The 19847-nt window shown below is 38.1% G+C and overlaps 2 protein-coding genes across 3 annotated transcripts in view; both read left to right on the top strand.

Annotated features, from left to right (window-relative positions):
• si:ch73-12o23.1 (lysosomal alpha-glucosidase) overlaps positions 1–7513 on the top strand; it is a 12960-nt gene extending 5447 nt beyond the window's left edge. Inside the window, exons 8-21 of the mRNA XM_024259212.2 lie at positions 612–730; positions 893–1024; positions 1111–1221; positions 2425–2538; positions 2615–2699; positions 2782–2899; positions 2979–3112; positions 3369–3520; positions 4905–5053; positions 5141–5282; positions 5359–5457; positions 5734–5898; positions 6340–6486; positions 6588–7513. Of these exons, the coding sequence (XP_024114980.1) occupies positions 612–730; positions 893–1024; positions 1111–1221; positions 2425–2538; positions 2615–2699; positions 2782–2899; positions 2979–3112; positions 3369–3520; positions 4905–5053; positions 5141–5282; positions 5359–5457; positions 5734–5898; positions 6340–6486; positions 6588–6650 (1730 nt within the window). The 3' untranslated portion in view covers positions 6651–7513. The remainder of the gene's footprint in view (positions 1–611; positions 731–892; positions 1025–1110; positions 1222–2424; positions 2539–2614; positions 2700–2781; positions 2900–2978; positions 3113–3368; positions 3521–4904; positions 5054–5140; positions 5283–5358; positions 5458–5733; positions 5899–6339; positions 6487–6587) is intronic.
• Positions 7514–13497: 5984 nt separating this feature from the next.
• The window catches only part of micall2b (mical-like 2b), a 16856-nt gene continuing 10506 nt past the window's right edge, over positions 13498–19847 (top strand). The window contains exons 1-5 of one of the 2 annotated variants that reach the window (XM_024259224.2): positions 13498–13638; positions 13930–14247; positions 17009–17057; positions 18774–18915; positions 18997–19184. In XM_024259224.2, the coding sequence (XP_024114992.1) occupies positions 14105–14247; positions 17009–17057; positions 18774–18915; positions 18997–19184 (522 nt within the window). In that variant the 5' untranslated portion in view covers positions 13498–13638; positions 13930–14104. Of the gene's footprint in view, positions 13639–13744; positions 14248–17008; positions 17058–18773; positions 18916–18996; positions 19185–19847 lie in introns of those variants that run through there. The other variant, XM_024259225.2, reaches the window with a different exon arrangement.

Below are 19847 nucleotides of genomic sequence, written 5' to 3'. Positions count from 1 at the left end.
AAACAGCTAGAATGTAGCTGAAAAAAAATAACTAAAGGTCATAATATCCTAAAAAAAAACAACAAAAAAAGCTAAATTAGTCAAAACAGCTAGCATGTAAATATTAGCCTAACTCCAAAAGAGCCAAAAAAAAAAACTGGCAAAAATTGGCCAAACAGCTAGGATGTAGCTGAAATATTAGCTATACTCCAAAATAGCCTAAAAAATCTTAGTAAATGAAAAAATAGTCCAAAAAGCTAGCAGTATGCCAAACTTTAAAACTGTAACTTTTTAACAAAATTATGAATAATAAAAAGGCAGGAATATTATTCCAGAATAAATCAACTTAAATCTTAAAAAAATATTTCTACTCTCCATAAAAACATATTTTGTCAAAATTGTACAAGTTGAGCGCAGGATAACATGGGGTCATTAGTAACAATAACGAGGGCCGGATCCGGCCCCCGGGCCTTGACTTTGACACACGCGGTGCAGAAAGATCTCTCAAGCTCTGGCAGATGAAAGGTCAACAATCATTTCCGTAACAGCTGATATCAGGATAGTGTGATTAAAAGGAATTTAATCTCATTTTCCTGAGCATGAAATGTTTCCCTTTTTGGGTCTCATTGCAGGAAATCCAGCAATGCCCATCTACTGGGCGCTGGGGTACCATCTGTGTCGCTGGGGCTACAACACCAGCAACTCTACCTGGGAGGTGGTCAAGAGCCTGAGGAACTATGGAATACCTCAGGTCATATCTCCTATTATTCCTCTTATTATTCATATTTTTCCAGCTTCTACTTTATCAGAATATGCTGCAATGTCTTAAAGTATATTTTGTATGAGTTATTTAATCTTTTACCTCAGTGTAGCTCCAACATTTAACCTCTACTGTCTTTGTGATTGACTGCAGGACACCCAGTGGAATGACATCGACTACATGAGCAAGTCCATGGACTTCACGTATGACTCTGAAAAGTTTGGGACGCTCCCAGATCTCGTCAGGGACCTTCACGCTCATAATCAGACCTATGTCATCATGCTGGTAACATACACGCTTTTGCACGGTGTCAGTCCACTCTGTGTCTGCTTTTTGTGCGTGTTCAGATGGTTTTGTTTCTCCGCCTGCAGGACCCGGGCATCAGCAGCACGCAGGCTGAGGGCTCATACTGGCCTTTTGATGAGGGGCTGAAGAGAGGAGTTTTTATCAAGGACTCTGAGGGGAAAACGCTGATAGGAAAGGTGAGATTAGCTGCTGATTTTCATCCTTTAAAAGAGGGGTGTCAGACTCAATCACACAGGGGGACAAAATCCAAAACACACAGTAGGTCCCAACAGGACAAACATTTATTGAACACATTCTGTGCAAGAAGCAAAATTTATAACATGTTTTTTAACATAAATATGAATAAAAACAGAATATTATTCTAAAATAAATCAATTTAATAACTTTCGATAATAATATATTCTGTCAAAATTATACAACTTAGAAATAAAGTAAATTTTATAAGAAAAAAAACGTTCAAATTTCTTTACTTATACGTCATTTTATATATATATAAAAAAATTAAACGTATAAATATCCCCAAATATTTTGCCCTCCATATAATATATCCTGTCACAATTATACAAGATAACATTGGGCTCTGAATAATAATAATAATAAATATATAAAATGATCTGGGGGGCCGGATATAAACACCTGAAGGGCCGTATCCGGCCCCTGGGCCTTGACTTAAAATAAGATCCACCTTTGTCAAGAAAAATACACTATAATATATCCTTTGACTAAAGGACTAAAGGAGAAATGTCTCCAGATTCTTGTTACTAAATGGATTTTACAAAATATTACCACTTCAAGATACATTTTTTTTGTAAAATCTTTAAAGTAACACAACTAATTTATTTGCATGATCACAATGCTAGTTTTAAACGGACGTAAACGTTAAAACGTAACATTTAATTCCTTATCGTCTTTTTATCAGCTTGTAAATGTTGAGGAGCACTTCCAGAGCAGACGGACATGAACTCCATAAACTGAAGGGCGTGTTTGTTTTCATAGGAGCGTTCGTATCATCCGAGTGTTACCCAACTCTGATACTACGAATCACTTGCTTTTCTAGTATCTTTTAAACATTTGCGCAGGACGATAACGCAGTTCACAGCTGCAGGAGGATGTTGAGGAAAATCCTAGTCATAATGAGACTTTGATCAGTCAACAGCGCTAAAAAAATAGTCAAAGCTGTATGATAACTTCAGTGATGTTCTTGAAAATAGATTATTCTCCAGCTGAGATGAAGTATTTGTATTTTTCCATTGTCTAATGAGTTTATTGACTTACTGATGTGAGTAAAATTGTATTTTCTGCTTCATTGGGGTTCAGTTTCCCAAACTGCATCTAAGAAAGTGTTTGCCTCACCGAACTTTCTTTTTCCTTGATCCGAGGTGTGGCCCGGCCTGACGGCGTACCCTGACTTCTCTAACGAAGTGACACACGACTGGTGGTTTGACAGCTTGCAGAAGTTCCACGATAAGGTGCCGTTTGACGGCTTATGGATTGTAAGTATGGAAATGAAAGATCAAGAAAAAACGGGGAGATGTTCTCTTAAAAAAATGTTCTGTACCTTTTATTTAGGACATGAATGAGCCGTCCAACTTCCTGGATGGGTCGACCAACGGCTGTCCGTCAAACAGTTTTGAGAACCCTCCCTATACTCCAGGTTGGAGGCTCTTGTGTAGAATAAATCTGGATGAGCACAGATGCTGTCTGGGATTGTCGGTTTCATCCCTTTTTCCTTGTAGGTGTGCTGGGAGGCTTGTTGCGAGCCAAAACGGTGTGTGCCACTGCACAGCAGAAAGTGTCCATGCATTATAACCTGCACAGTCTCTACGGTCTTATGGAAGCTAAAGCCTCTGCAAGGTTTGAACTTTGAACACACAAAGAACCTCAACATCTCAGTTTTTCCTCTTCCTTTATTTTGTTCTAAACTTTTTTGCAGCGCTCTAAAGAAACTTTTGTCAAAGAGAGCATTTGTGATCTCTCGCTCCACCTTCCCCAGTCAGGGTTTGTATTCTGGGCACTGGCTGGGAGACAACAGGAGCCAGTGGAAAGACCTTTACACTTCCATTGCAGGTAAGAGACTCTGTCATTCATCATTTTCATTTAAGTAAAACATTGTTTTGTGAACCACTTTGGCCTCCATTTCTTCCAAAAACCCCATTTACATATATTGTACTGCCATGTTTCCTCGTCAGAGAAACCAAAACTTCCAAACATTGTGAGGTTATTACAGGATTTCCATATAGCTGGAATCAACAGCTTATCAGCAACATTTAAGTCAATGTACCTTTTTTCATTTAAATGTTGATCTTTTTCTCCTTCCCCTCAGGTATTCTGACCTTTAACCTTCTGGGTATTCCCCTGGTGGGGGCAGACATCTGTGGCTTCAGTGAGGAGCCCCAGGAAGAGCTGTGTGTCCGGTGGACACAGCTGGGGGCCTTCTATCCTTTCACCCGAAACCACAATTCCATTGGCATGAAGGTAAGGCCGCGTCCTGAGGTGAGACGTGTCCGTGTTTTATCCTCTCTGTGACAGAAAGACATTCTAAACTGTCACAGATTTCTGATAAATTAATTGATCTGTCTGGACGGTGGTCCTCCATTCTGGGAACTCCACTAGAAAAAGTTAAATTAAGTTTCCTCTTTCCCCTCGGCTCTTCTTATGAGTTTTGGTGAAAATAAAAGCCTAATGGTATTTTCTCAACCTGTAGTTCACTTTGGACTTTCCTCAGATTTTATCTGAATATTCAGCAGTTTGCAGTTCAGACTTCTCAACAACTTTAGAGTGAAAGAAAAGCAAAAAAAAAGGAAGTTATGTATGAAACCAAACCACTGGTTGACCTGGTGGACTTAAAGAGGTGAAAAGGCAAATTTGTGTGTAATAATCACATGATTGGCTAAATTCCCTGATTGTGATAAATAATTACTCAGAAAACCCAGAAGTGAGCTCCTTTGCAAAAGACATTCATATTTATCAACTTTTAGCTTTTTCTATATTATTTCTTAGACATGGAAGCTTCACACCATCCTCTCTGATAGGAAAGTGTGGTCAAATCCCACGAGTCTTTGCGGCCAAAGCATTCAAATGGAAGCAATAACCAGATGATCATAGATACTTTTATTTTGGAAATGTTTGTTTTCGATATGTTAGTGTTGTATGAATGAGCTTTTGGAGATCATAAAACTACTGAACTGAATTTACTGAACTGATCTTACTTAAAATTGTTGACTTTTTTTGCGTGGAAATATTTGTTTTATCTTGTATTTGTTTATGTTTTGCATGATGGAGCTGTAGGTAAAATTAATGTTTTGTTAGATGTTTAACAGGTTTGGGGAGTAAATTTGAAAAAAATAATCCCTATTGACGTCCCACTTTGATCTTTTTTGATCTATTGTAAAAGCGTTCCCAGTTGTCCTTTAATTAAGATTATGTTGTTTTTAGTTTTTTTTTTTTAAGCGTTATTTTCTAGGATGTAGTTTCTGCAGTTACAATAGTTCATCAGAAATTCACAATCTTTTTCAAATGTTATCCGTTTGTCTGCAAATGATTCACGATTTGAATGAATAAATCCTCAGAAACAATATTTTAAGCTTGATTTCCTTTTTTTTTTTTTTTTTAAATGCCATAAGAACATGATAGAAACACCCAAAAATGTATTGGACTGGGTCTTTAAAGTAATTTTTTTTTTAAGATTTTAAATCAAATTTTCAAGTTCTGAACTTTAATATGAAAGTATGTATTTCTTTCAACACCAATTTCCAGCTAAAACTAGTCCGTTTCACTGTCTTGGTCTCAAAAGTGCCTGAAGTTGAAATGACGGTCTTGCTCTGCTTCTTTCTGTTTTGTGTGGTAAATGTTCTAACAGCCTCAGGACCCGACGGCGTTCAGCCCGCTGGCGCGCACCGCCATGAAAGAGGCTCTGCTGCTGCGCTACTCGCTCTTCCCCTTCCTCTACACTCTCTTTCATCACGCACACGCGCACGGACACACTGTTGCTCGGCCCCTAATGTTTGAGTACGTTCTCTTTCTGTTTTTTCTTTTTTATTGACTAAACTAAGGAAGGTCGGACAACTGTCTCTTGATCATTGATTTCACTCTTAGGTTCCCAAAAGATGTCAAAACGTATGGGATCGATAAACAGTTCCTGTGGGGGAGGAGCCTATTAGTGACACCAGTTTTGGATCCTGGAGTGGACTATGTGGTTGGTTACTTTCCAGCAGGTCTGTGGTACGACTACTACACGGTAAGCAGAAGAAGTGAATCCTCATGTGGAGGAGCCTCAGTGGAGAGTGTGACTGCAGCGTACCTCCTCGCTACAGGGGGACTCTCTGCCTAGCAAAGGAGAAGAAGTCCGTCTCCAAGCCCCGCTGGATAAGATCAACCTCCATTTACGTGAAGGCTCTGTGATCCCAACACAGGTGACCTTGGATTGAAGTTTGTGATGTTTATAGATGGTTTATAGCCCCATTTCCAAGCTCAGCTCTTGAACTTTGAGAGAATGTTCATGTCTGTCTAAGAAATGTGTATAAAGTGTTTGAGGAGTTTTACATCCTCGACTTTTAATTGATTATATACGAGTGACCACTGTAGCTAACATGACGTCATCCAGTCAGCATTTCATATTATGGTTTCTCCATGTATTTGTGTGTCAGGGTTATTTATATTAGTTCAAGGTATCTGTTTCTTTTACACAGGCCCCTAATCTGACCTTGTGGGTCAGCACCGGCCAGCCTCTTCATCTAATCTGTGCTCTGTCTGGCGAGGGTTCAGCCCACGGAGATCTGTTCTGGGATGACGGAGAAAGCATTGATACCTTTGAGACCGATCAATACTCCTACATCAGCTTCAGCGTTGCTCAGGTATTGTATGTCTACTCTTCAGCCTCATTATCTGATATATATTTTTACTTAATCTTACTTTTATCAGGTTTTGATTGAGACTACATTATTTAGAAATACAAACACTTGGTTTGAAGTGAAGCATGCCGAAAAAAGAAAAAGTTGAGTGAGGTCTGTAATGTTCATCATAGATAGAATTCAACTGTGAGAGATGATTTAAAACAAGAATCCAGGAAATCATGTTGATTTTTGAGGTTTTTTTTTTGTACAGTGGTGAACATAATAATTTAGCTCTTACAAACTAAATTTCTGTTACTTGAAGCTCTATAACTTGCTATAAATATAGTATTCACAAATAGTCATTTAGGTTCTATATAGATGAGATAAGAAACAGAACGTATGATGTAATATTGACTTATTATCAAAAGCTCTTGTTTTATTGTATTAACTTTTCTTCTCTAGAACATGATGACGTCCCAAGTGCTCAAGAGCGAGCGAGAAGCCTCATTTCTGACTGTAGGATCTGCCTCCTTCTATGGGGTCAGTGAGAAGCCCAGCAGAGTTCTGGTAAACGCCAAAGATCATCCTTTCACCTACAGAGACAACCAGGTGAGGTGCTTTGTGCACTTACCGTAAAACCTCACTGATCTGCAAATATCTATTTAAACGGAATTAAATCCTCTTTGTTTGTCCTCGCCGTCTTTCTGCAGGTGTTGACTGTCACTGATCTGAATCTCAACCTCGTTCAGAACTTCACCATCAGCTGGACTTAAAAACTGATCACTTTCATCGATAGTATCTCACAACAGCCGTCTGTTCAAGTGCACTAGATCAAAATGGTGATGGCAGGAAATCCGGCTGTTTTTCACCTGTTAAAGCCGAGTAACATTGGAGGATCACTGTGTTTTTCTAATTTGAGATGCCTACTCTAGAATTCTTTGGTTCTCCCAAAAGAAGTTCTACATTTGAGATGACAAGTTGTTGTTCATTCTTAAATGTATTTTGTTGATTATTCTTTTGCATTTATGTGATCTTCATGTAAAAATCTTCAAAGAGACAAGAGCGTTGCAACAACCTGATACTTCAGGTTTTATCAAGTGTTTCCTTTCTTTGATAAGAAAGACGGCGTGCAATAAATGATGGGGGTGTGCTCCGTCCTGACAGTGTGACAATGCCAGGCGTAGCTGCTCCCACCACAGCTTGGTAAACAAAGGTAGACGTGCCTCAAGTTAGTTTTTAGGTTCATGTTTGAGTTTAATGTGTTCTGCTTCACACTGTAGACCTGTTTTTAACACTGAAGACTGAAAGCTGGTTTCTGTAACAAGCCATGCTTCTCGATGTAAACAATTTTACAAATGTAGTCTTAACAGACCCCAACTGTCTTCGCTTCATCTCTGCAAGTCATTTGTGGGTTCATGCAAAAATAATGTCTTCTTTTTAATGAATGCAGCAACTGAGAAATTTTAGTAAACTCCTTTCAGTCTGAGGTTTTTTTTTTATCTTTGGCTGTAAATTAGATGCTAATTTTCTTGCTTTTATTTTCTTGAGAAAATTGTTTTTTTTCTGTTTTTATTTTCAATCAAATGTGAAAGATTTGTGTGATGAAGGAATGTTTGAATAAAGGGTTTTGTTGTGATGTACTTGTGATGTTTTGCCACTAGAGGGCAGAGTTTCCTCAAACCTTTTGCCCTTCTGTCATCATAACACAAACTGTTTTACATTCATGTCCAAACTATTGTTGGGGATTTGAGTTCAACCATGAAGTAATGTTTTTGGAAAATGATTTGTTACGTTATAATCCAGTTTGCAGAAGAGTGTGGTGAAAAACCCTGTTGACTCACCGTAGAAAGGTTCTCTTTTTTTAGTGTTCCGTCATCGTATGACGTTTTCTCGCTTGTGATCTCTCATAGTTGAAAGCACGCATATGCCGGATTATGAACTGTAATTGGTGTGCAGTTGCAGATATCTGTATTGCGTTCCCCTTTCTGAAACAAACTGGAATCCCTTGAACACGTCGGGTGGTTGTTTGTTGTTCAGTCAGTCAGGTTTTTTTAATCTACTTATCAAAGAAGATTTATATATTTTCTTATTTGTTTTACTTTAGGAACTCCTCTATCCAGAACTGTATTAAAAAACTGCTGTGAGGTTTTCACCTGCCTAAATTCTGCTGTACTCAAACTGATATTCCAATAATATTTCTTACATCTTCCCTTATTTGAATTAAAGCATACTTAAAAAGGAGGAGTTGGAGGGATGAGGATTTTGTTTTTGGATTTTTTACTCCAATTCATGGCATACAAATATATTCATCATGGATATTACCACAAACAGCCTTTTTTAATAGCTTAAATAATACAGAATTATTTAAAGACAAAACTTAACCAAACTATGTTTTAACTAACCATCAAACTATTATATGTCTGTGCTTTGGTTTGGCTCTTCATCACTGGTGATTTTTTTTTTAGCTTAATAAGATTTAGATGTGCTTTTTTTCTCTCTATATGAGCTGCTTTGCAAAATACCTCAGTGTTGAACAGTTACTGTATAAATGAAAAGGAAAAAAACACCTTTTACAAATAGATTGAGCGATTTTATTGTTTTGGAATATATCAGAACCATAACAGAAAAAAGAGGAAAATATATCAGTAGATTCCATCAGGTAGTCGGCTCACTATCTTTGTTTTTTCTGTAAGAAAAGTTTTTGAGAATCTGATTATTCAAGCCCAGATCATGACACTTCCTCTTTAACGAGACACGAGGTGTCCAGTCACCGGTACCCGTCTTTGCTCTGATTCATACATGACGAGAGCAGAATAAAACAGAACCATGTGACCACTGATTGAGCGTTCAGCTGAAAGATTACTCAGCTAATTTAATGTTTGTTCAGTAGCAAAGTTCTGAAGGTTACACAACATCAGTGCTTTTGAATAGCAGTGAACTACAATTAGAAATCAATTTGCTTTTAATGTTAATATGCTTCAATTTGTCATATTTATTTTGCCAAAATTTAAAGAGAACTTATATCAGGATCATTTAGGATTTTAAACCAAATGCAGATATTTTCTACAATCCTTAGATAATTTTGTGAAAACATTTTTAACCTTCTTAGTTTTTTTTGTCTTAGTAACCCTTTTTTTTGCTTGATGCATTCCAGTCACTTGACTCCACTTGAACACATTTTTCCCACCATCTTCTCCATGACAACAAAACACATAATAAGATTATGATCATTTGAGAATGTTGTTTTCTGCTTTCTCAATGACTTACTTTAGGTATTAATGGAGTCAAATAAACAAGTCGTGTCACTGTAAACAAGTATAAAGTGCTAAAATTTCCTTGTTTTGTTTTTTTAATTTTAAGTTTTATGAGCCAACTTCCTTAAGAGATTTGCATAATTAGCAGTTTAACAAAGCCCCACAGAGTTGAGTCTTTTTAGGGAACCCACATTGTGTCTGAGGGGCCGTCCTGTGAGTTTAACAGAACTCTCAGCCCTGTATCCTCCTCCTCCTCCTCCTCTTCTTCTGTGCTCTCTGTATTTTCTTTCTAAATAAAAGTCTTCATGCTCCCCCTGTTCTCACCCAGAGATTCTGTCTGTTCAAACATGCATCACCAGAGGGCTGGGATCAAACCCTCCTCACGGAAAACATGCAGGACGTTTGTAGACTCTTTCACCAAACCTGTAAAGATCTAAAAAGAAGCCATGGCCCAACATGAGACTTTACTCTCATGTGCACACACACACATGCATAGATTCGTTGGCTCCAGAAAGTGAAAGCAAACATGATTTGGCATCGTCCCCCCTCTGATAGACGGCTTGTTAAAGTATGCTCCACTGCTGATAAACTCGTCGTGCAATAGATGTTTTCTCTTCTATTCTTTTTTTCCAGCGGAGTGTGAACTCTTTCAGGCTAAATGCTTCCAGATGGGAGTTTGAAAGGGGCACATGCAGCGGAGGGGGAGGACAGAGAGCAGAGAAAGGGAGCAGTGGGGGTCTGTCAAAAGCATTCTGCTTTACTGACGAGGGCATTTCCTGTCTGGATTTTGGAGGATTAAGTGTGTGTGTGTCTGTGCGTGTGGTGTTTATGTTGCAGCAAAACAGATTGTGTACTTGCTTGCTGTTGAATTCTGCACACTTGGAGCATAATTTTTTTTTTAAGTTAGATGTTTATTAACAGAGTTTGCGCATTTCCAAACTTTCTTTAGACTCTGTCCACTGAAAGCTTCTCAGTGGTTTTTTAGGACCCAAACACATGGTTGTGTTCTACATTGTGGAGTGAAATATGCTCATTTTTTGGCAGATTGATTGTGTGCGAGCGTCCCAGGACTCGCAGAGCCTAAAAGCAGCCCCATTGTTCTGTTCATTCCTTTTCTGACTGGAGGTGTTATTTGAGCATTCTAGCTGGTGGCATGGGACTGTCTACAAACTCAACACAATGCTTCTTTACAACAGGCCTTGGTCGTTTCTTCTCTGTGTGCCTTGTTGCTATTCATCTCCTTGTCCAGCTTTGTCATGTCAGTTGTTTCCATCCTCTCATTTTGGGTTGTCGAGAGACAATGTTTCAGATTTGTTTTTTACATGAAATGTTTATCTGTTCCTGATTGGTTCTCCAGATTAGATTAAAAACATATTTGCAAAATGTTGCATTCAGACAAGTTTTATGAGAACTTTAGTGAATCAGCTTTGACTGAAAAACATCCAAGTCTGACTCTAAATATTTAACACTTTGGTAACTGATCCCTCCCACCAGGAAGAGGATGTCTTCTAGATACCTACACATCGACTGTAGATGTCTACAGGACATCTGTGCTTTGTTCCTCTATTAGATGAGTTCTGAGATATATCTGAATCTAGAGGCCTACTGTGAATCTACTTGCAGACATCTAATGTTGGGTTATTTTTAGATGTCTATAAGAGTACTTTTTAAATCACTTACTAGTTAAAAAGGTAAATACTGCAATTTTCCAATTCATCTTCCATTAAATCCCTTTTTGGTCACATGTTTGCTGATTCCAATCTAGCTGCTATTTAAGGTGGAATAACCAGGTAATTTGTCACACAAACACACAAAAGCAATTTGCAGAATTGACCTGGGGTTAAAGGTCTCAGAAACTTGCATTAAAACGACAATCCAACACCTATATTATATATCTATTGAGCTTTTAACTTGTCACATAATAAACAAAATTATGGTAAAAGGTTGAATCTATTGATCAGAGTGATATCATTAATAGAAAGAGCATTTTCTAATCTTCTGCTGCACAACTTTGTCAATTAGCTGTTCAGAGGCAAAGTTCTGAAAGTATAGAAATGCATTCATAGACAGTACACCCCCCTTCACCCTCGTGTTCCAAGTGGGAAGTACCTGCTGGTCCCAGAAAGTCAAAATCCCATAGACTTCTATTAAAAAATAAACAGCTATCACTCTGTCAATCTGTTTTCAGAATAGCCATTCTTGGTCTGGTGTCTCTTTTTAACAGGTTCTTGCTAAACCTAATTCTTATTTCATGATATATTTTCTTTATCGCAAGTTATTCAGTTTATAAACTAGCCAATCAGACGCCTCAATGAGAGCATGTGGTGCCCAATGGCCTCACCTCAAAGGTTCAAAGTGTTTAATTGCCAGAGTCTTGGACCAATCACTGCTTGCTAACATTGTCTGGTCCCAAAATGGACGATATCCGTTCCTTGAAAAAATGGCGCTGAACTGACTTCATTTCGTTGGAACCTGAGGTAACAGCCGTGTTTTGTCCATCTCTATTTATGTCAATGATTTCATTGACATGAATAGATTAGAAAAAAAGACGGCTCCAATGTTGCCATGTTTATATTTGATCGTAAAAGAAAAAAGATGAGAATCACACCAAAATCACAATGATAGAAACATGTTTGACTTGAGTTTTCTATTTTGTGTTTAAAATAAGTTCTCTAAAAGACATCTAAAAATATCCAAAGATTAGATATCTATAGGTAGATGTGTAGGAGACCTAAATATCCACAATATTGGAAGACATCTAATAGAGAAGCAAAATAGTGCTAGAGATGTCCACTATACATGTACAGTAGACGTCTATAGATCTCTATTAGTTGCCATCTACCGTATGTCTATTAGCTAACTAATATATATCTACAGTAGATGTATATTAGTTAACTAACTGACATCCTGTGTCTGGTGGTTAGAAACTATCCAAATTGCTTGTTTACAACACACAAGGCATGATGGGAGAGTCGTCTGCTAATGATCTAAACCGCGATATTCTATAGATCTTGATTATCTAAAGCTGTGAGCTTTGAAATAGTCATGATTTAGATATCTAATAGATGGTGGGCCGTCTCGTCTCACCATTTTGCTGAACTCCATGATGATGTGCACATTGTGCTCCTGAAAAAGTGAACGTCATGTTGGCTCTTGAAAAGAATGAAAGGCCTTTTGGCTAAGTACCAACACAGAATTCAATGGCTGGAGGGATTCCAGGATACTCTGCTGCTGGTTCAGCGTTTCTCATCGGCGTAAAAATAGGTTAAACTAGAAATCTCACCAATTTCTTATGCGTGGTTTTCCCAAGAGGTCAAATGGGATTCTCCATGAAATGATTAGCTTCATGGATAGTCTAGGACTTTCCCTGTGCATTCCCCTGCATTTGCTTTTGCTTTTTAATCATTTTTTTAATTTTCCTGTTAAACTGATGAACAAGTAGCTACTGAGCTTATAATCTTTACACTCTAAAGTGAAAACAATCATAGGTGTCGGTTTTCCAACTCATTTTTTACATGTTGCAATAATGAGTCAAGAAGAACATGAAATGTGAAAATAACCAGTTTGACATGGTTTCACACAAGAGGATGATTCAGCACATGACTGCATACTAATGACATCAAACTTCTGTCAAATTGATTTTTACAAAAATATCTCTTGAAGAGGAATTCCAACACCATGATTCTAAACTAATATGACCAAATGATAAAAAATGAATCATTTATTTAATATGGAAACATTTTCAATACATAAGTCATAACACAAATAAAGACTTCAGAGTTTGTTAATATTTATTTGATAATCATACCAGCATAAATAAAAGTAGGATTTTTTTTTATTTACATCTTAATCACACATCTTTTTTGTTTTAATTCCTATTTGATGTAAAGCAGATAATAAATTACAGAAAATGTATAATCTAATGAAAAGATCAGCTTTAGCTTTGAGACTTATTTCTTACACCAGCACAGATTTTAAAGATGCAACTCCAGATTGTAGAAAAAAACAGGAAAACCAAAAGGAAAACCACAACTTAGTGTTTATTAAATCACGTTGCTGCACCTGCTATGACACTGAACTGAGTAATTATATATATAGTATGAAGAACTGCCTCAGCAAGAAAAGACAATGTCTGTTTAAGGCGAAATTGTTCTATTGTGATACAACCAGACAAAAGAGATCACAACAAAGAAGAAAATCAGAATAGAGTTAAATTATGTTGTCTGTGCAGATAATTAAACACCTGAACATGTAAAAACAAAGCTGTCCCGTTTAGCCCGCTGTCAGTCACGCTGCTGGGCAGGTGTCAGGTGAATTGGCCACACCCACTTCCCCTTCAACTCTCCCAGGTGAACAGGACCAGACAAGCAACTTCAAACAAAACCACACCTGATTAACTGTTGGAACTAAACGGGCATTATTTCTGTGGGGAAAAAAAAGCCTGTTTTCTTAGCAGTCATGAGCTAAAGCATTGGAGTATTCAGAAGTACCTTTACTTTACTTTAAGGTAGTTTTGTATAAAGCCTAGGAGAAAAAAAACACGATTAATTGTAGAGTTTTGTAATATATTGGATTAAGTGTGGAATAATAAAACGATACAAGGATTTAAGATCATTTTGGTGATACGTAAAAGCCCTAAAAACTTCCACTATTACTTCAAACTTTAAAGGAAAAGTACTTGTAGGGTGCGCGCGCGGGGGTCTGTGTGTCTATTTGGGCGGGACAGAAGGAGTTAAAGAGGCGCGAGGACGAGCAGAACTCCACATACGTCACCTAACGTCACCTGGACTTTCCGCAGGTGTTTGTGTTCAGCTGAGAGGGCAGCAGTAGCGGCGGTGGTGGTGCTGGTACTCTCGCGGACGCGCTCCTGTTTCCGGGATCTGCTGTGGAAAGTTTCTGAAGAAGTTGGGAGGAGAGCGCGGAGCTCCGTGAACGCCTCACGCAGCGGCGGCGGCGGCGGGAGCCAGTCAGTCATGTCGGCCGTCAAGGCTCTGCAGCAGTGGTGCCGGGTCCAGTGCGAAGGATACCGGGATGTGTCCATCACCAACATGACCACGTCCTTCAGGGACGGCCTGGCCTTCTGCGCCCTCATCCACAAACACAGACCCGAGCTCATGTGAGTATAGCAGGAACCTGACAACACATGGATGTTAGTCATGACGCCTTTAAAGTCTGGTGAGACCAGGACTTTGACCTAAAGAAGCTGACAGGGTGGCATTTTTGGAAATACTGATTATATAAAATCCACCTATCTTTAATCAATTGATATATTTAACAGATAATGACCCAACAGTAAAATGAAAGATGGCTTTAGTTCAGTTTATGTGGTGGAATTTCACTGTTGTCATGCTCACTTTGGAAGTCTTTGGGAGACACTGCACATGCTCAGAGGGCACTGCTGGAAAAACCCAGGGGCAGGTTTTATTTTTCAGTCAGAGCATTACTAAAGGTGTCTGTAAATGGGAAACACAGACAGGAGGGAGGTCTGATTAAGCTTATTTTTCCATTAACTTTTCATGAACCTGCCGAAGAAGTCCACAGAAACCTGTTCCTATAGTTCCTCAGTGCATGACGCTCAGCTGATCAAGGAAAAACACCTGGATTTCTTTTCTTTTAATTTAGTTGTCACTCTAAAACTGGCATAGGTTTGTTGTTTTCTGTGTTTTCTGTGTTTTCTGCTGCTGCTGTGTCATAGTTTATAATCCAAGAGTTGCCACATTTCCTGTTTGTTTCTTCCTACTATGAGGACACTTTAGAGTTATCGGTGTGAGATAAATGTCGCATCATGGAGGAACTTTTTTAGTAAAAAAAAAAAAAAGCAGAAGTTTGAGCTTTTATTGTCTGAAGCTGAACATTTGTCCTGCCTCCCCAACAGGAAGTACTAGTTTTATCTGCTCTGTCAAACTGTCGCTTCTTCTCGATGGGGATATTAACATAATGCTTCGGGAGCCCAGCTGCACATGCTCGGCTGTAGAGTTTCGCCAGCAGCAAAGCGTGGAGAATCACCTGAGATCACCTGTCGTTTACAGCCGACCTGTGTCAGGGCGTCAGCTGTGGCCCCGCCCATTTATCCTCTCCGGGTCGCTAAGGTCATTGTCTGTTTGTGGTTGAGATGTTTTATTTGCAGGTGACCTGTTATGAAACTACACATGCCTGCAGTTATGAAGCTACCTTCCCAAGATTCATTTGTTTTTTCCCTCTTAGACCCACTCTGATCATCTTTAGATCAATTTTTAAATATGTTGCCAGTGGTAATTTTAATTAAACTCTGGGGGGAAAATGGCGAGAAATATCCGAGTTATCCAGCTGTAAAGGTTTAAGCCAGATGACAGCTCAGATGAGGAAAACAAAGACATATGGGGCAAAAAAAGTATTGTCAACCACCAATTGTACAAGTTCTCCTGCTTAAAATTTGTGATGGAAAATAAGAATTTGGTCACCAACTAACAAGCAAGATTTCTGGCTCACAGAACTGTAAGAGGATCATCTGTCCTCCACTCGTTATCTGTATTAATGACACCTGTTTGAACTCGTTATCTATATAAAACACACCTGTCCACAACCTCAATAGTCAGACTCCAAACTCCACTATGGAAAAGACCAAAGAGCTGTCAAAGGACACCAGAAAAAACCCTTCCATTATCAAGGGCATTGAAGATGAAACGTGGCTGGGTCTTTCAGGATAGAACAGTTACTGTCCAACCTCCAGAATGTCCTTTGGTAGATGAAACCAAAATAGAACTTTTGGGTAAGAACTTAACTCGCCGTGTTTGGAGGAGAAAGAATGCAGAGTTGCATCCAAAGACCACCAACTGTAAAGCATGGGGGTGGAAACATCATGCTTTGGGGCTGTTTTTCAGCAAAGAGACCAGGACGACTGATCCCTGTAGAGGACATTGGTGGCCGGCTAAATACTTTACATACTGCACATGAATACTCCTGTCCATGTTAGTTTCTACAACTACAAGCTTTTTCCACAGGGATGCTTTTCATCTGCTCCTGATTCACATTGATTTGAATGAAGAAATACTTCAGTTTCTTTACATATCATCATAGAAATGCCACATTAGCATGTTCAAAACACCAAAAATTAAAATTTTTCATCAGAGTGGGTTTTGAAGCTATCTTCAGATAATTAACAACTAGAAGACTTGGAGCAGATCCTCATGTGTGGAAGATAAAGATGTTTTTTGTTTTCTTCCGGGTAGCTGCACAAAACAATATTTAACCTTCACAAGGGTGGTCTGGTGTTGCGACTGGCCTAAAAATGGGTGAAGAAACTGATAATGTACAAAGAAAAACTGTAAATTTGTACCTAGAAAAGAGAGAAAAAGTTGAGAGGTTTTTAGGTATGTTTGCTGATTTATTAATCGTACGCCAGGCATCCATCACAGAGCAGCGCTGAAGGAAAGTGTCTGCTGCTTATCTTTGTTGAGTCTTACAGGAAACAGAAAACAATAAAATCAGCCGCTCCAGTCCCAGAACTTATGTGCTAAAGGAGGAATTTTTCTTCCTTCCTCACAGAAAGCAAAAGTTAATTATTAGTACTTGGAAGCTATGTGACGTTAGTGATAACTTTTCATGTTTTTTTTTTTTTCTTTCAAATTAATTTATTTTAGAAATTCATAGTCACTAACCAAGCATGATGTTTGCATGTTTAAGTTAAGGGACAGCAATGACTCATTAGGAAACAGCATCTAAGATCCTTTTCCATTATTTTTTCCAAGTATTTAATTTCTTGGTATTTGTTGAAAGTTGTTCTTTAAACGCCGAACATATTATAGGGATAAATGTTCTTGATGAGAGGAAACGATGTCTGACTCAACATGTTTTTCTTGTAAAGCAGAGCGCTCATTTTTCTCCTGTGTCTGTTGCAGTAACTTCGACTCTCTGTCAAAGGAAGATGTCTACGAGAACAACAAGCTGGTAAGACGCCTTTTCATTTGATCCCAGTCCCAAAGCAGCATAGAGCATTTTCACATGCTTCACAACGGTTGAAGAGATTTGTTTTACAATACTGATTTACTTCCTTCAAATTCAGAAGTTTACAAACTCTGGGTTTGGTGGAGTTGTTCTTCTTCATGTATCTCTATAGTCGGAGTTTCCATTCAGGACAGTGTGAATTATTTCTGCTAAATTCCAATCATTTCCATTAAACCATTTTAAAGATCATTTGTGGTCATTTTATAGAAATTTCTACTCCTCAAATTTTGCCTTATGACCCATGTTTTAAGAATTTTTTTTATACTACTTATTGTTACTCAGAGCAACCCCACATCATGATGCTACTACCTCCATACTTCTCAATTAAAATGGTGTTCTGGAGGTTTCTTTTTTTTTCTTTTTACATTTTTCTTACTTTCCAAACATTACAAATATATGCAAATTGCTTCTTTAAACTGTAATCAAGAGTTCTAAAAAATGACTTTTGCAATTTTACAATCTAGAATATTATAAAAATTACAAAGTTATGTTTTAATGTTTTCTTATTTTTAATTTATTAGTATTTATTCACTATTGTAAAAAGAAATGGCAAAGCGGCTCTCGTTTTTATTCCTAAAAAAATGGTTGTGATCCATTGTAATACTTTAAGCATAAATACTTTTTATCCAAATTTCATTTTTCCATTTTAAATGAAAGCACTTTTACAATAAACTGCATCCACTGAAATGTAAGAGTTGAAAATCCACTGATTGTTTTTTTAGAGGCTCCTTTTTTATTTTTTTATGCGCTAAACTTATTGTAAAATTAGCATAGTTGCACAAATTTCCTGTTTTATAGAACATAATTTTCTTAGGATAAAAATGTATATTTTTTTGTTGAAGTTGATGGATTCATCCAGGGTAATTCATTTTTTTACATGCTTTCATCCACAATTATGACAAATGTTTTGTAAAATGATCATGAATGTTGGATAAAATCTCTGGTCAGTTATAGTTGTTTTGCTCTTTTTGTTTAAACTGTAAAGAACCATAAAGGGTTGGCTTGTATAATGAGAGAAAATACTTTGTATATGAAGTTCTCTTTACTTTAACTTTCTGCAGCTCTGTTGATTTAGTCTTTTACTTTCAAAGTTGTAATGAGAAACAGGCTTAAAGCAAGAATTCTTAATGTCTGCGTAACTCCTTGAATTGAAAATGAAAGTAACTGGTGCTTGAGGTTTGGTAAATCACACACCAATGCTGTCCTAAAACCCTCTGGAGTTCATCTCTACGATGGTCAGATTAGAACTCTGGTTCTGGCCCGCCTACCTGCTCCTACTTTGTCCTTTTGGCTCTTATGGGTCTCATTGATGAGTGTGTGAAACGGATGGATGTAAAGCGTGTATGCGAACGGATCAGCTGATCTCCACTCCATCACTCGTGTCGGCATTAGCGCTCGTAATATTAGGCTCAATGATTTGTTTTGTTTTCTCAAGTGGATGTGGTCACATTTAGAGACAGATTGAAGTGTTTTTAGCTTTGACCTTTGATAAGGACACGCTATCAGTGCTTCCAACTTTAGGTGTTTTGCACACTGAGGCAGATCCTGGACTTGCCGGTGGAATTATCTGTAGTTTTCTCCCGGATGAGATAGAATGTGAGGTGTTGAGATAACGGCTAGATCTGATTTGTTTATTCAAAGGCAGAACTTTATTTGCAGGCCTTCAAGGTTGCAGAGGAGCAACTGGGAATTCCTGCACTGTTGGATGCAGAAGACATGGTGGCTCTCAAGGTTCCTGACCGCCTCAGTATCCTGACGTACGTCTCGCAGTACTACAACTACTTCCACGGTCGCTCCCCTAGTAAGTGCATTCTTACTGTGCCCTGCCTGTGTACGCCTGTGCAGCGTCCTCACCTTACGATATTTCTCTGTTGGTGAACAGTCGGTGGGATGGGGGCTATCAAGCGCCCGGCAGACGGCTTCGTTGGGGAGGTGCCTGGGAAAAAGAACCAGGCAGTGGTGTCTAAAGTCTTTCCTGGACCTGAAGAGACCAGAGAAAACAGTCCTCCTCCGTTCATAAACAGGACAAGACCTTCTCCTTCACCAAAACAAACCCGAAGTGCACTGCAGGTAAGCTTTTTGACCTCTGTATAAGTGGTCCGGATAACAGACTTTTAGTTTTCAGTTTTTTAAAGTCGCTCTTTTTGAAAATCCCTCCACAACTTTCTTAAAGTGGCTGCGCCAACCACCTAATTTAAACTACCTAGTTAGCAAGGTTAGCAAAAAGCAAACGTATTTGGAACATTTCTTTTTGCAGAAGAGAGTCACTGAGGAAACAGAAGAACTTAAAAATGAAATAAATCTGCATTCAGCAGACAAAAAATAGTAGTCTTTACTACAAACATGGATTTATTACTACAGTTGTTCTTACAGACAATAATAATAATGCATTATTCATCAACCAGCTGTCTACTGTTATGATGATGCTGCTAATAAAGTTGTTCAAATGATGGATTAAAATAACATTTCGAGAATTAGCAGAAAACCATTTGGGTTTGTTTTCTACTGATCAAACTTAGGAGCTGCAAAGTCTAATTTTGATTCTGCTGTTTATTCATTACAAGGTATTAATCATAAATATGAATTGTGCTTATTTTGTTGCATAAATAAAAACAGAAATGTAAAAATAAGCTAACACTTTCTCAATATGTGGAATTATTTTTTACATTTGACAGAAACTCGTATGATTTCCTTTCAAAATAAAAGATGCCTTTTGCCAGACTGGATCATCCC

This window comes from Oryzias melastigma, linkage group LG1 (genome assembly GCF_002922805.2).
Source record: "Oryzias melastigma strain HK-1 linkage group LG1, ASM292280v2, whole genome shotgun sequence".
NCBI classification, from domain to species: Eukaryota; Metazoa; Chordata; class Actinopteri; order Beloniformes; family Adrianichthyidae; genus Oryzias; species Oryzias melastigma.
This window is presented reverse-complemented; position numbering and strand designations above follow the sequence as displayed.